General features: G+C 36.5%; 2 protein-coding genes across 16 annotated transcripts in view; both read left to right on the plus strand.

The window, feature by feature from the left end:
• c2cd5 (C2 calcium dependent domain containing 5) overlaps positions 1–8,685 on the plus strand; it is a 69,721-nt gene extending 61,036 nt beyond the window's left edge. For all 15 annotated transcript variants that reach the window (XM_056479016.1, XM_056479029.1, XM_056479015.1 and 12 more), the window contains 3 exons: positions 218–411; positions 4,579–4,725; positions 7,726–8,685. In XM_056479016.1, the coding sequence (XP_056334991.1) occupies positions 218–411; positions 4,579–4,725; positions 7,726–7,848 (464 nt within the window). In that variant the 3' untranslated portion in view covers positions 7,849–8,685. The remainder of the gene's footprint in view (positions 1–217; positions 412–4,578; positions 4,726–7,725) is intronic.
• Positions 8,686–11,166: 2,481 nt separating this feature from the next.
• Positions 11,167–12,262, plus strand: part of lmf2a (lipase maturation factor 2a) — a 31,617-nt gene continuing 30,521 nt past the window's right edge. Inside the window, exon 1 of the mRNA XM_056478983.1 lies at positions 11,167–11,393. Coding sequence (XP_056334958.1) covers positions 11,300–11,393 — 94 coding nt within the window. The 5' untranslated portion in view covers positions 11,167–11,299. The remainder of the gene's footprint in view (positions 11,394–12,262) is intronic.

The following is a 12,262-nucleotide window of genomic DNA, read 5'->3' on the forward strand; positions in this document are numbered from 1 at the left end:
ACACACACACACACACACACACACACACACACACGCACACACACGCACACACACGCACACACACGCACACACACACACACACGTCCTTCTTCCTCGTTCACACTGTTGGTCTCGTCTCATCCGTTGGTCTTGTACAGCGCCCTCTGAAGGCCATGTCTGGTATCTTTCCATCCCCTTCTTTCTTTTCTCTCTTCTCCTGCTCTCTTCAACTCAACAGCATCATCTCTGGAAAAGGCCAGTCCGCTGCCTGAAGGACGCTCTCGCTCCCTGCGCTCCAATCGCTCGTACTCAGGCAGTTCCGTGGCCGTGGTCAAAATGACACCACTCTCGTTTATTCCCGGAGCCAAGATCATCAAATACCTGGGCATCATCAACATGTTCTTCATTAGAGAGACCACGTCACTCAGAGAGGTACCGTACCCTTGCATAACAGTCCATATTAGTATAATTATTGAAAGTTTAGTAATAATAATAAATAATAACAAAAACTATTAATATTACATGTTTTATTACTATACTTATTACTTTGTGTTTATTAATATTAGTATTTTTTATTATAGAATATTATAGAGGATTATTCAGACAATTATAATTATAATATTGTAATGATAATAATTGTTATATTTATATTAAATTGTTAGTATAATTATAACTTTTAAAATAATTACAATTATTGACATTAACAGTAATAAAAATGACTGGTTATTATTATTAAATTGATATTAAATGTTGTTGTTTCTATATATACTCACTTACCTTATTGTTCTATAATAATAGTACCGTAGCAGTCCTACTGTACAATTACGTTGTAGCGACGTCTGTACAACGTTGCATTTTTTCAAAGGCAACGTCGCCACTTACGTGCTCGCTACATTGTTACAACGTAGAAATGTAAGACGTGAGAAGGCTGTAGCAACGTTGTTGTGTGACATTCAGCAACCGTGAGACGACGTTCTTACTACATGTATTAATGCTTTTTTCCTGGAAGTTTATCAATACTGCCTAGAGCACAGGATAAGCAGAAATAATTTTCCAGTATTGCTTAATATTAAATATTGTTCGTTCATTGTTTGTTTTTAATTTAACAACAGCATATGTTAACTTTTATGCGTAAAAATGCCCCACAAATGTGTATAATCAAACTTTTTTAATATACATTTTACTACATTTTTTACATACAGTACACATCTAATTATAAGAAAACAGTGTAAAATAAAGTTTAGATTATATTAAATAATTAACTATATATAACTAAAATCAAAGGGTAGGCTAAATTAAAATGTCAGTTGAGAAGGTAAACAAACAAGAAAAGTAAACAAAAAAGTATTAAAATATAAATAAATAAAACTGCAGACACTACATTGAAGCTCTGGACTGGGGAATACAGCAGACGGGGGAGCGCAGCCAAAGACCAGGTGTAGTTGTTGGTACGAAGAAAGCAGTCAGAAAGAAATCCAACAGATAATCCAGTTCAGAGATGGATCCACAGCAGCCACAAGTCAAAATAGGCAGTGAATAAGAAGACAGATCAGAGCTTGACACAACCGGACTACACAAATGACCACTCATGACTTATTTAGCAAGAAGAAATAAAGCAATACTCACGTCTCCTCGGTTGTTGATGAATGAGATTGATTCATTAAAGGGCACCTAGGTTACCCCTTTTTCCAGATTTAATATAAGTCTTTTGTGTCTCCAGAATGTGTCTGTAAAGTCTCAGCTCAAAACACTCTTCAGATTTTTTATTATACCTTTTATAAGTTTCTACGTGCCTTTCACGGCATGCCTTAATCTCCTCCCTCGGCTGCCTCACACAACAGATGAGACGCTGCTCGCTGCAGAGCAACTTGGGCTCCAATGAGGAGGAGCATGAGCTCTTGCTTCTCCTTCTATAAGCTTTTTTAATGCGCACAACCAACCCCACCCCTAACCCCAACCCCCAGTGACATCACTTGTAGAAGAAGTGCAGCAAGGAGGAGCTGGACCTCAAGCTCCCCCTTGCTGGAGCTCAGCTTTGCCCAAGTGGCAGCGTTTCTGAGAAATACTAGAGTAAGAACTTTACCAATGAGTATTTGATGCATTTGTTGCAGTGTTGTCACACACAATGTCGTTACAAAGTTCACACACACACACAGACAGCGCGCGCGCGTTTAGCTTGGCACTCTTTTTGCACGCAAATGTGACAGGATACATGTTAATCTCCACTGCTGTATGGATATCTGTTATGTTAATGTACAAAATAAACCTGATTTAACGTCCACAAACCGGGATTGAGGCGTCTTCTCTTATAATTGCACACGTTGACACGCGGCTGTGCTGATGAAGTAAATCTGAAGTAAATCGCTGTAATTTATTACAAACATTTTAAACTTGTAAAACTCACTCTTGATAACATTTGATGATGATTGATGATCCTTGCAAACTGAACAGACCTTTATTCCCGGTTGCTTTGTGCACGTCCTGCCTTGTTGATATGATTATGCCCATGACTACCGGGACATGTTAATACGCAGCTGTCAATCAATTCGGTGGGCGGGGGGACCGCGCTCCTATGTCTGTCTGAAACCTCAGTTGTGGTCGGTCTGAAAACCGCTCCAATTGGTCCACCGTTTTTATATTGTTCATTTGAAAAAAAAGGACTGGGTGTGTTTATATCACCCCAATATGATGGTCTATACACTATACCTACACATGTCTGTCCAAACAGCTTGAAAAGTAGATTTTTCATAGGTGCCCTTTAATGACGAGTGAATGTTGTACAGTGGTCGTTCACGCACACTGTAGTTCTGTTCAAGCACAACCTAAAGCAACAGCTGTTTAAATGGCAACATTATGACACCGTTGTGACAACCTTCGACAACAACGTAGATCCTCAACCTTTTTACAAGGTTGGTACAACGCTGTAGGAAGGTCGTCAAGTTGAGGCAACGTGTGTTTGTTGGGAAGTTACTTACAAATGAATTCTCTTCAAACATATTGAGAATTATAATAATAATAATAACAACAACAATTATTATTACATTAATATTATAATTATAAAAAATGTACTTGTAGTAGTAATAATAATAACAATAATAATAATAATTAGTATTATTATTATAATTGTTAAATAGTTTGTATAATATTAATGCTTTAAAATGTATTACAATTATTGACATGAACAGTAATAATAATGACTGATTATTATTATGATTACATTGATATTAAATATTTTATTACTTTAGTTGACTTATTGTTCTATTATAATAGTACCGTCGCAGTTTTACTGTTTTTACTACTGTAAGTTCTACAGTTTACTACTGTAACTACTGTAAACTGAGAAATATGGTGACTCAGTGGTTAGCCCTATCACCTCACAAAGAGAAGGTCGCTGGTTTGAGTCCTGGCTGTGCCAGTTGGCATTTTTGTGTGGAGTTTGCATGTTCTCCCTGCGTTCGCGGGTTCCTCCGGGTGCTCCAGTTTCCCCCACAATTCAATTCAATTCACCTTTATTTGTATAGCGCTTATACAATGTAGATTGTGTCAAAGCAGCTTCACATAAAAGGTCACAGTAAATAGGAACAGTGTAGTTCAGTTTGTAGCGTTTAAGTTCAGTTCAGTTTAGCTCAGTTCAGTGTGGTCAGTTCAGTCCAAAGACATCCAGTACAGGTGAATCGAATGAGCTAAATTGTCCCAAGTGTATGAGTATGTGAATGAATTTGTATGGATGTTTCCCAGAACTGGGTTGCGGCTGCAAGGGCATCCGCTGTGTAAAACATATGCTGGATAAGTTGGTGGTTCATTCCTCTGTGGCGACCCTTGATGAATAAAGGGACTAAGCCAAATGAATGAATATTACATGTTTTGTTAATATACTATATTATAATAGTATTGTAATGATAGAATATTATAGCATTATAGATTATAGAGACTATTATAATTATAATGTAGTAATAATAATAATAATTATTATATTTATATTGAATAGTCTATAATATTAGTGCTTTTAAAATAATTACAATTATTGACATTAACAGTAATAAAATTTACTGATCATTATTGTTACATTGATATTGAATATTTTATTTCTTTCTATACTTATTGTTCTATGATTAAAATGTTGCAATAATATAAAGTAAAATACTAATTATAATAACGTTAATAGTATTAATTATTTAAATTAATAGAGATGAAAATGGAATATTTTTACTCTTGCTATTTATTATATATATTTTTTACATTTGAATGCTTTTAATATTAAGATCAGTAATTTACACAGTTAACACTAATATTGTTATATTAATAATGAAATGAATTGCAGTTATCAACATTATTGATAATGAAATATTGTACTTTTATATCTTGCTCTGAATACAATATATTTTAAATTAGTTGTGGTAAAAAATATAAATATTGTACAAGAACATAAAAACTAAATACAATTTTATAGTATTATTATTATTATTATTATTATTATTATTATTATTATTATTATTATTATTATTATTAAGAATATTTACACTCATAGTAATTAGTATTTGTAATTTTTATTGTCTGTTGTCCTAAGTATTGATGACATTTTTGTAAATTGTGTTTCAGGAGGGAGGTGTGAGCGGTTTTCTACATTCGTTTATAGCTGAAGTGTTTGCGATGGTCCGCGCTCACGTCGCTGCTCTTGGAGGAAATGCTGTGGTTTCCTACAGCATGAAGGAGTGTGTATTTATGGAGAATCCCAACAAGAACCAGGTCAGCACAAGCACACACTCAGCCGATCGTGTCTGATACATTTAGGCCAGCGATGTGGAGATTTCACTTGCGGTTCATCTGGATGGTTCAATGGTGCGAAATGTGGTATTGCCACCAAACACCCCTGCATATAAGGCTTTGCACACTGCATATACTGCTCTGGTGTTGAGTTATGCATCATACACTTTAAATGACAGTGAGATCTTATAAAACATTTTTATTTAGCCTATTGTTAAATACTGAACATTTTCAACTGCAATTGAACAAAAATTAAACAGTGTTTTTGATTAGCCTACCAAAATAAGCATTTATATTTTCATTTAAGTTTAATTCTATATATTTTTCATTCTGCCGTTGCTTAAATCTTAATACACCGAATAAAAAAAATCATTGTTTGGAAAAAAATGAATAATAAATTAATTTTATCGCTGCAGGGGGTTTCTGGGGTTGCTTTTGTTCTGTGCACTAAAAATAAAGTAGACAATCATATATGGCTGCATGGTAGCGCAGTGCGTAGCACAATCGCCTCACAGCAAGAAGGTTGCTGGTTCGAGCCTCAGCTGGGTCAGGTGGCATTTCTGTGTGGAGTTTACATGTTCTCCCCGTGTTGGCGTGGGTTTCCTCCGGGTGCTCTGGTTTCCCCCACAGTCCAAAGACATGCGGTATAAGTGAATTGGGTAAGCTAAATTAGAGCCCTGCGCGGGCTTTAAATCTGAGCCCTAGCCCAGCCCTGGCACCTGGCGTCTCGCACAGGACCTGCCCTTGTCCAACAGCTCATCAAAATTTGTTGCCCGAGTCTGACCAGAAGCCTGTTTTTTTCTCACCAAACAGCTTATACTGTTACAGCCATTAAAATAGACCAGATTTGTATTTAATATAAAGTTTATGTGCGTATGTATTTGCATGGTGGGAACTGGGTAAAGAAATCTATTGGCTTTAGTTTTGCTGGCAGTTTTTCCGCACAATAAAACTTACAATTCAGATAGCTGTTGTTTAAAACAAGGTTCAAAATGAGTAAACACTCTTTAAAACAGATCAACTTAATTGAGACATTTGACAAAACGCCTAAAATGAATGAGACATATCCTGATCCCCCACACAGAGTGGAGACAAGAGTCTCATCAGCACCTGAGCCGGGGAAACTCCAGGCTCACCCCGTGTATCTTTCATCGGACAATTTAGGTCCAGCTGCTGCGCAGCTTCCTCGCATGGAACCGCTATCATTCAGGGTGTTTTAAACAATTTTATCTGACAGACTGGCATAAATAAGCAGACATCTCCATTCTCACATCTCACACACAACGAGTTTCTGAGTTCTCTCAACCTTCCAACCGAGTTTGTTCTACAGAGGTAATGTGTTCACCTCAAAGGTTATTCATTCTTGTTTTATCTAGAAGATAACTGACCAACAAAAATATTTAAACTAAGAGACAAACTATACGAAATTTATTTTAAAAGATATTTTTTCCCAAGAAAAATACACAAATATTTTTGTTTGAGCATCCTATTTTTCAGTTTCACGTGGCTCGAAATCTCCATACGCTAGGCATTACTGGCACTTCCGGACCGCACGCATTAGATGTCATTAAACTTTTTAAAAAGTTTTTTATAAAGCAGACCGAAGCCCGATATGCGTGCTAGCTATGAAGTGAAAATTGGCCTGAAGCCCGGCCCTAGGGGCATAAAAAAGTCAGGGCTTAAATGCAGGGCTCTAAACTAAATTGTCTGTAGTGTATGTGTGTGAATGAGCGTGTATGGGTGTTTCCCAAGTGATGGGTTGCAGCTGGAAGGGCATCCACTGCGTAAAACATGTGCTGGATAAGTTGGCGGTTCATTCTGCTGTGGCAAGCCCAGATTAATATAGTGACGTAGCTGAAAAGTAAATGAATAAATGAATGAACATTCATATATGGAAACGTTTTCTTGCAGCAGCTTGTTAATAGCCTGTCACTTACACATACAGTTTATTCATTTATTTGCTCCAATCCTCTTCATCTGTGCTCAAAATATTATAGAATGAATATTTTCAACTTGTTTGACACACAGAGTTAGTCCATTTTATTTGTGTTTGCAAGATGTTTTTCAAAAATGATTACTACAGAGTGTCCGCCGGGCCTTAACAGTATTAAAGGTTGATAAATCAATGTAGAGAAATTTAAAGCTCTTATAAAGAATTAAAAAGTCTTAAATGCTATTTTGCAAGGTATGAAATTATTATATCATTTTTGAATATGCGATGTATGGTTGTATGCTAATGTTTGCCTTAATTTAATCTGCGAATATCAGGATGCTGTGTAGTTTACGAAATTAATGAAATCCTGCTAGATTTGACATCACGCTGCTTTGTTTACTGCTGTAACCAAGGCAACACCATTATTTCTGCAGTTCTGTAGGTGCCAACCTGCTGAATTAGCTCGATTTAATAGATTTTTAATCAGTATATTCATATTTTAGTTTTGAATTAGTTTCTTACATTAATATTTAGTAAATATACTGTAGGTTAAAATTTCGCTAGTGTTTCTCATTGAAACCTAAAGTCGTTATTAGGTCTTAAAATGTATGGAAAGAGTCTTATAAAAGGTCTTAAAAGGTATTGAGTGTCACTGTCTGATTCCTGCATATACCCTCTACTATAAGATGGTCAGCGATTTGCATTTGTTTACAGTGTGCACTTCTGAGCATGAAAACATGGCGAAACGCAACTCACCATGATGTGGATTCCCATTCTTTATGCATTTTAAAATTTTGGATATTAAAATCAAATCACTTTTATTATCACATCAGCAGCAGCACGTGTGCTATGATAAGTGAAAAGCTTTGGTGCTGGCTCCAAAATACAGACAGTGCTAAATACTACAACATACAACAACATACTCAAAACAAGACAATGTAAAATTGGCAGGGTTGACAGCGATATGTACAATGAATAGGTGTACACATAGTTGTAGGTTATGGCCATAACCCTAATGACGTTACACTGATGTTGTGAACTTTTTTCAGGCGCAGTGTCTAATCAACGTCAGCGGAGATGCCGTCATCTTCGTCAGAGAGTCTGAACTTGAGGCCGCTTCGGTACAACCACAGTCAACCACACACACCTCCAACGGTGGGGAAGGAACGTGAAAAAACACACACACACACACACACACACACACACACACACACGAAATCTCAAGTTAATGAGTCTTAACATAAACCATGCCATCTTCAGCCATTTAAAGTGGCGTCATGCCTAAAACTACCAATCAAATCTCCAAAAACGAGCAAAATTCTAGACTCCTGATTGGTTAGTTTGCCAAAGTGTCATTTTTCAGTCACTTGTGCTGTTTTATTTCAAAATAATGTTTTAAATCCCTCCGCCATCTGCCATGTTTCATATGTTGTTCACATTCCATGTTGTCCAAATGTGCCGGAGGCAGCTACACAATTAAAATAAGGTCTGAAAACTTCATAAAGAGTGCATAAACGTTCAGGCGACTCTCTAAAAGGCCATGTTTTATATTTAAATACAGGAATAAACTACTGATGCACTCGTATTGACATCCAGTTCAGGATTTTTTTAATTAATTAAACGCTTCCTGTCATGTCCTACTGATCTCTTTTAAATCATGTTGAATGCTGGAAACATTTGTTTGCTTTCATGTGCCACAATGTATGCTTTATTATTTCTTCCTTTTAATCCAAATGTTTGGATCGGGCTTTTGTGAGGCCGGTCTGGTTGTCGTGCATGTGCAATGGCAGTTAATGATTGAGATATAAGGTGTTTTTAATGGTGGAGATGGGCTCATCGTGGACTGACACTTGAATGTACAGATTTGACAGGTCTGGATACGAGGTGAGCTGCTCTGCTCCTGTGTTGACTGACTTTTATTGCTATCATTTTGTACATGTTTATGCCTGAGGACAAATCAGAATTGCACATTATTAAGATATAACTGAATAAAATTATTATGGCTCGGGTGTGTTTAGTTGTTTTTAATGAAGCAGGGTTACTTTGTTAGTGTTTTTTAGGTGTAATTATTTAATTTTTTCTTGTGTTTCTGATCTAAAGTAGTGTAAGGTATTTCTTTATATGCTATAATGAAGACTTTATATGTTATAGCCAGTACCAAATGACTGTAAACGCATATTATAAATTATATTTTATTTTATTAAATGAATTTTATTGTAGGTGACGCAGTAGGTAGTGCCGTCGCCTCACAGTAAGAAGGTCGCTGGTTCGAGCCTCGGCTGGGGCAGTTGGCGTTTCTGTGTGGAGTTTGCATGTTCTCCCCACGGCCGCGTGGGTTTCCTCCAGGTGCTCCGGCTTCCCCCACAGTCTAAAGACATGCGCTATAGGTGAACTGGGTAGGCTAAATTGTCCGTAGTGTATGGATGTTTCCCAGAGATGGGTTGCAGCTAGAAGGGCATCCACTGCGTAAAACATATGCTAGATAAGTTGGCGGTTCATTCTGCTGTGGTGACCCCAGATTAATAAAGGGACTAAGCAGAAAAGAAAATGAATGAATGAGCTTATACATGAACGCCATCTTATCCAGCACGTTTTTTAGGCAGCAGATGCCCTTCCAGCTGCAACCCATTTCTGAGAAACACACACTCATACACTACGGACAATTTAGCCTACCCAATTCACCTGACCACATGTCTTTGGACTGGAGGAAACCCACACGAACGCAGGGAGAACATACAAACTCCACACAGAAGCGCCAACTGACCCAGCCGAGGCTCGAACCAGTTACCTTCTCTGATAAAGGGACAAAGCTGAAGGAAAATGAATAAATGACTGTTATATAATTTTTTTGTAATTTATTTTACATGTTTAATATTTATTTTGGTGTACGAAATGACCAACAGAAAGTGGTTGTACATTTGTTTCATGCGAATAATTGAGAAACTAAATACATACAATAAATATGTACTTGCAATATATGTATATATAGTATAAAACTGTTTATTCCAATGAGCATGTTTGATCAAGATGAAAGCAAAATAAACAATATTCGCGCTTAAAAATAATTATTGTGCGAGGGTGACTGATATTCATAGTTCATACTATGGCAAAGGTTTAACTCGTAAATGGGAATTAGGTCATGTTGATTGTTTTTTTTTTTTTTTTTCTTGCCAATATTTCGGGATCGTCCAGTTACGTACGAAACCTATTTAATGTATACACTACCTGACAAAAGTCTTGTCATGGATCCCAGTTGTAAGAGCAACAAGTAATAACTTGACTTCTAGTTGATCATTTGGAAAAGTGGCAGAAGGTAGATTTTTCTGATGTTTTTTGGACCAAAGATTCTCATAGAAATCAGTCAAGTTTGGTAAAGGAAAAAAAATCATGGTTTGGGATTACATTGAATATGGGGGCGTGCGAGAGATCTGCATGGCAGCATCAACAGCCTGAGGTATCAAGACATTTGTGCTGCCCTTTACATTACAAGCCACAGGAGAGGGCAAATTCTTCAGCGGGATAGCGCTTCTTCTCATACTTCAGCCTCCACATCAAAGTTCCTGAAAGCAAACAAGGTAAAGGTGCTCCAGGATTGGCCAGACAAGGCACCAGACATGAACATTATTGAGCATCTGAAGGAAGCATTGAAGATGAATCCAAGGAATCCTGATGAACTCTGGGAGTCCTGCAAGAACGCTTCCTTTGCCATTCCAGATGACTTTATTAATAAGTTATTTGAGTCATTGCAGAGATGTATGGATGCAGTCCTCCAAGCTCATGGGAGTGATACACCGTATTAACAACATACACAAAATTAATAACAAGACTTGCCTGAGCAAAGTCAGACCTTACTGTCCTAATTAAGTAATAACAAATCAAGGCATGATCATATTTTATTTTGGTAAAATAAGCGTAATCTAGAGGCATTTGCCTTTCATATAAGCCACTTCTGAAACCAAATGATCAACTAGAAGTTGTTATTATTTGTTGTGCCTAAAACTTGAGTAGACGACAAGACTTTTGTCATGTAGTGTAAATTGCTCTTTTGTATCACCCATTTTCCAACATCTAACTTTTCGGAAATCTGGATATTCTAACTGGACGAGTGTCTGTTTACGTTATACATATTCTCATGAATATTTATGAGATATTAATCCACTAGTCCTCTAACGTATTTTCACCAATGTGCTGTTAGCAAATCGGTTTGACTTTCTTTATTACGCGACGTAATTAATATTCATGAGCAAATATATATACTATTTTATAACACCCGTTTTAAAAAAATCGGACTTTAGGAAAATCGGTGAATTTTTTACTGGACAAGCGTCTGTTTACGTAATACATATTCTCATGAATATTTAAGACTTATTAATCCGCTAGTCCTCTAAGTCAGCCAATCAGTTTGACTTCCTTGCGAGACGTAATTAATATTCATGAGCCAAATCTCCGCCATAGTAGGATTCGTTAGCAAAACATTTCGCGGGTCTCTGTCTCTGCACGTCAGACGTGTCGCTCGGTCAGTCAGTCATTCCTGTGCGCTCAAAACCTCCCTAATTCTCCATCTTGACGAAAGATTTTTCCATATCTGTTTCCTTCTGGAGTTTTAACGTTACTGCACAAACAATGGGCGATATAAGTCTGCCGAGGCACATGTTCTTATGGTGTCTGTCTGTTATTTACATGTTTGCCTTCGCGTCTATTTACGTGCAGATTCCAGGTGAGTTTGCGTGATTTCTTGAGTTTATATCCTGAAGTAACAATAAGTTTAACTGTGCAGCATGCTGTAGAAACCTTTTAGACCTCGATTTCAATTTGAAGTTCTTATATGTGAATCTCGTGTTTATTTCATTATTCCTGCAGTGTGATGATACAGTCCTATAGATATCTACTGTAGATATATATTTTAAAGCACTCGTGTTGCATGATGAACTGTTTGGGCAAAATAATAACATGCAGAAGCTGTTTCAAAGTAAATATCTGAGCATTCACATTGTTTCTATACTTAAACCCTTATGTAACTTACTATTGGGGATGTTGTCATCCACTCGGTGTGATTATGTGTCTTAATTTGCCCAAAACTTTGTCAGTGTTTCAGCTAGCACAGGGGTCGGGAACTTTTTTCAGCAGAGCCATTTCTGATTTTTTTAGCAAATATATTTTTGTAAAGAGCCATTTGGATGTGTATATTATATGTCAACATTTTAAAAATGCATTTGCTACTGTATTACTATACATTACAAAAAAAATTATAGTACTACTAATACTATATTATTATTTGTATAATAATACATTACTGTAATTAATACAGGTTTAAACAAAACCTTAATTTATGTCCATGCATAACTCAAAAATAAAAAAATATGAAGCATCACATGTTGAGCAAATCCATGAATGAGGAAAGAACAATTTATAGTATTTTTATTTTCGCCATCACCACTCATGAATGTTGTTTGAATTTACCTTGTTTGCCCTTTATTTGTGTTGCAATTCAAGTTTATCCACGTTGCCACAAACGCACACTGGTCGAAACATCCTTTCATTGTTAACTGAGTTCTTATGCATTTTGCTGTGTAAAATTACAATTTA

Source organism: Danio aesculapii, chromosome 18, assembly GCF_903798145.1.
Source record: "Danio aesculapii chromosome 18, fDanAes4.1, whole genome shotgun sequence".
Taxonomy (NCBI): Eukaryota; Metazoa; Chordata; class Actinopteri; order Cypriniformes; family Danionidae; genus Danio; species Danio aesculapii.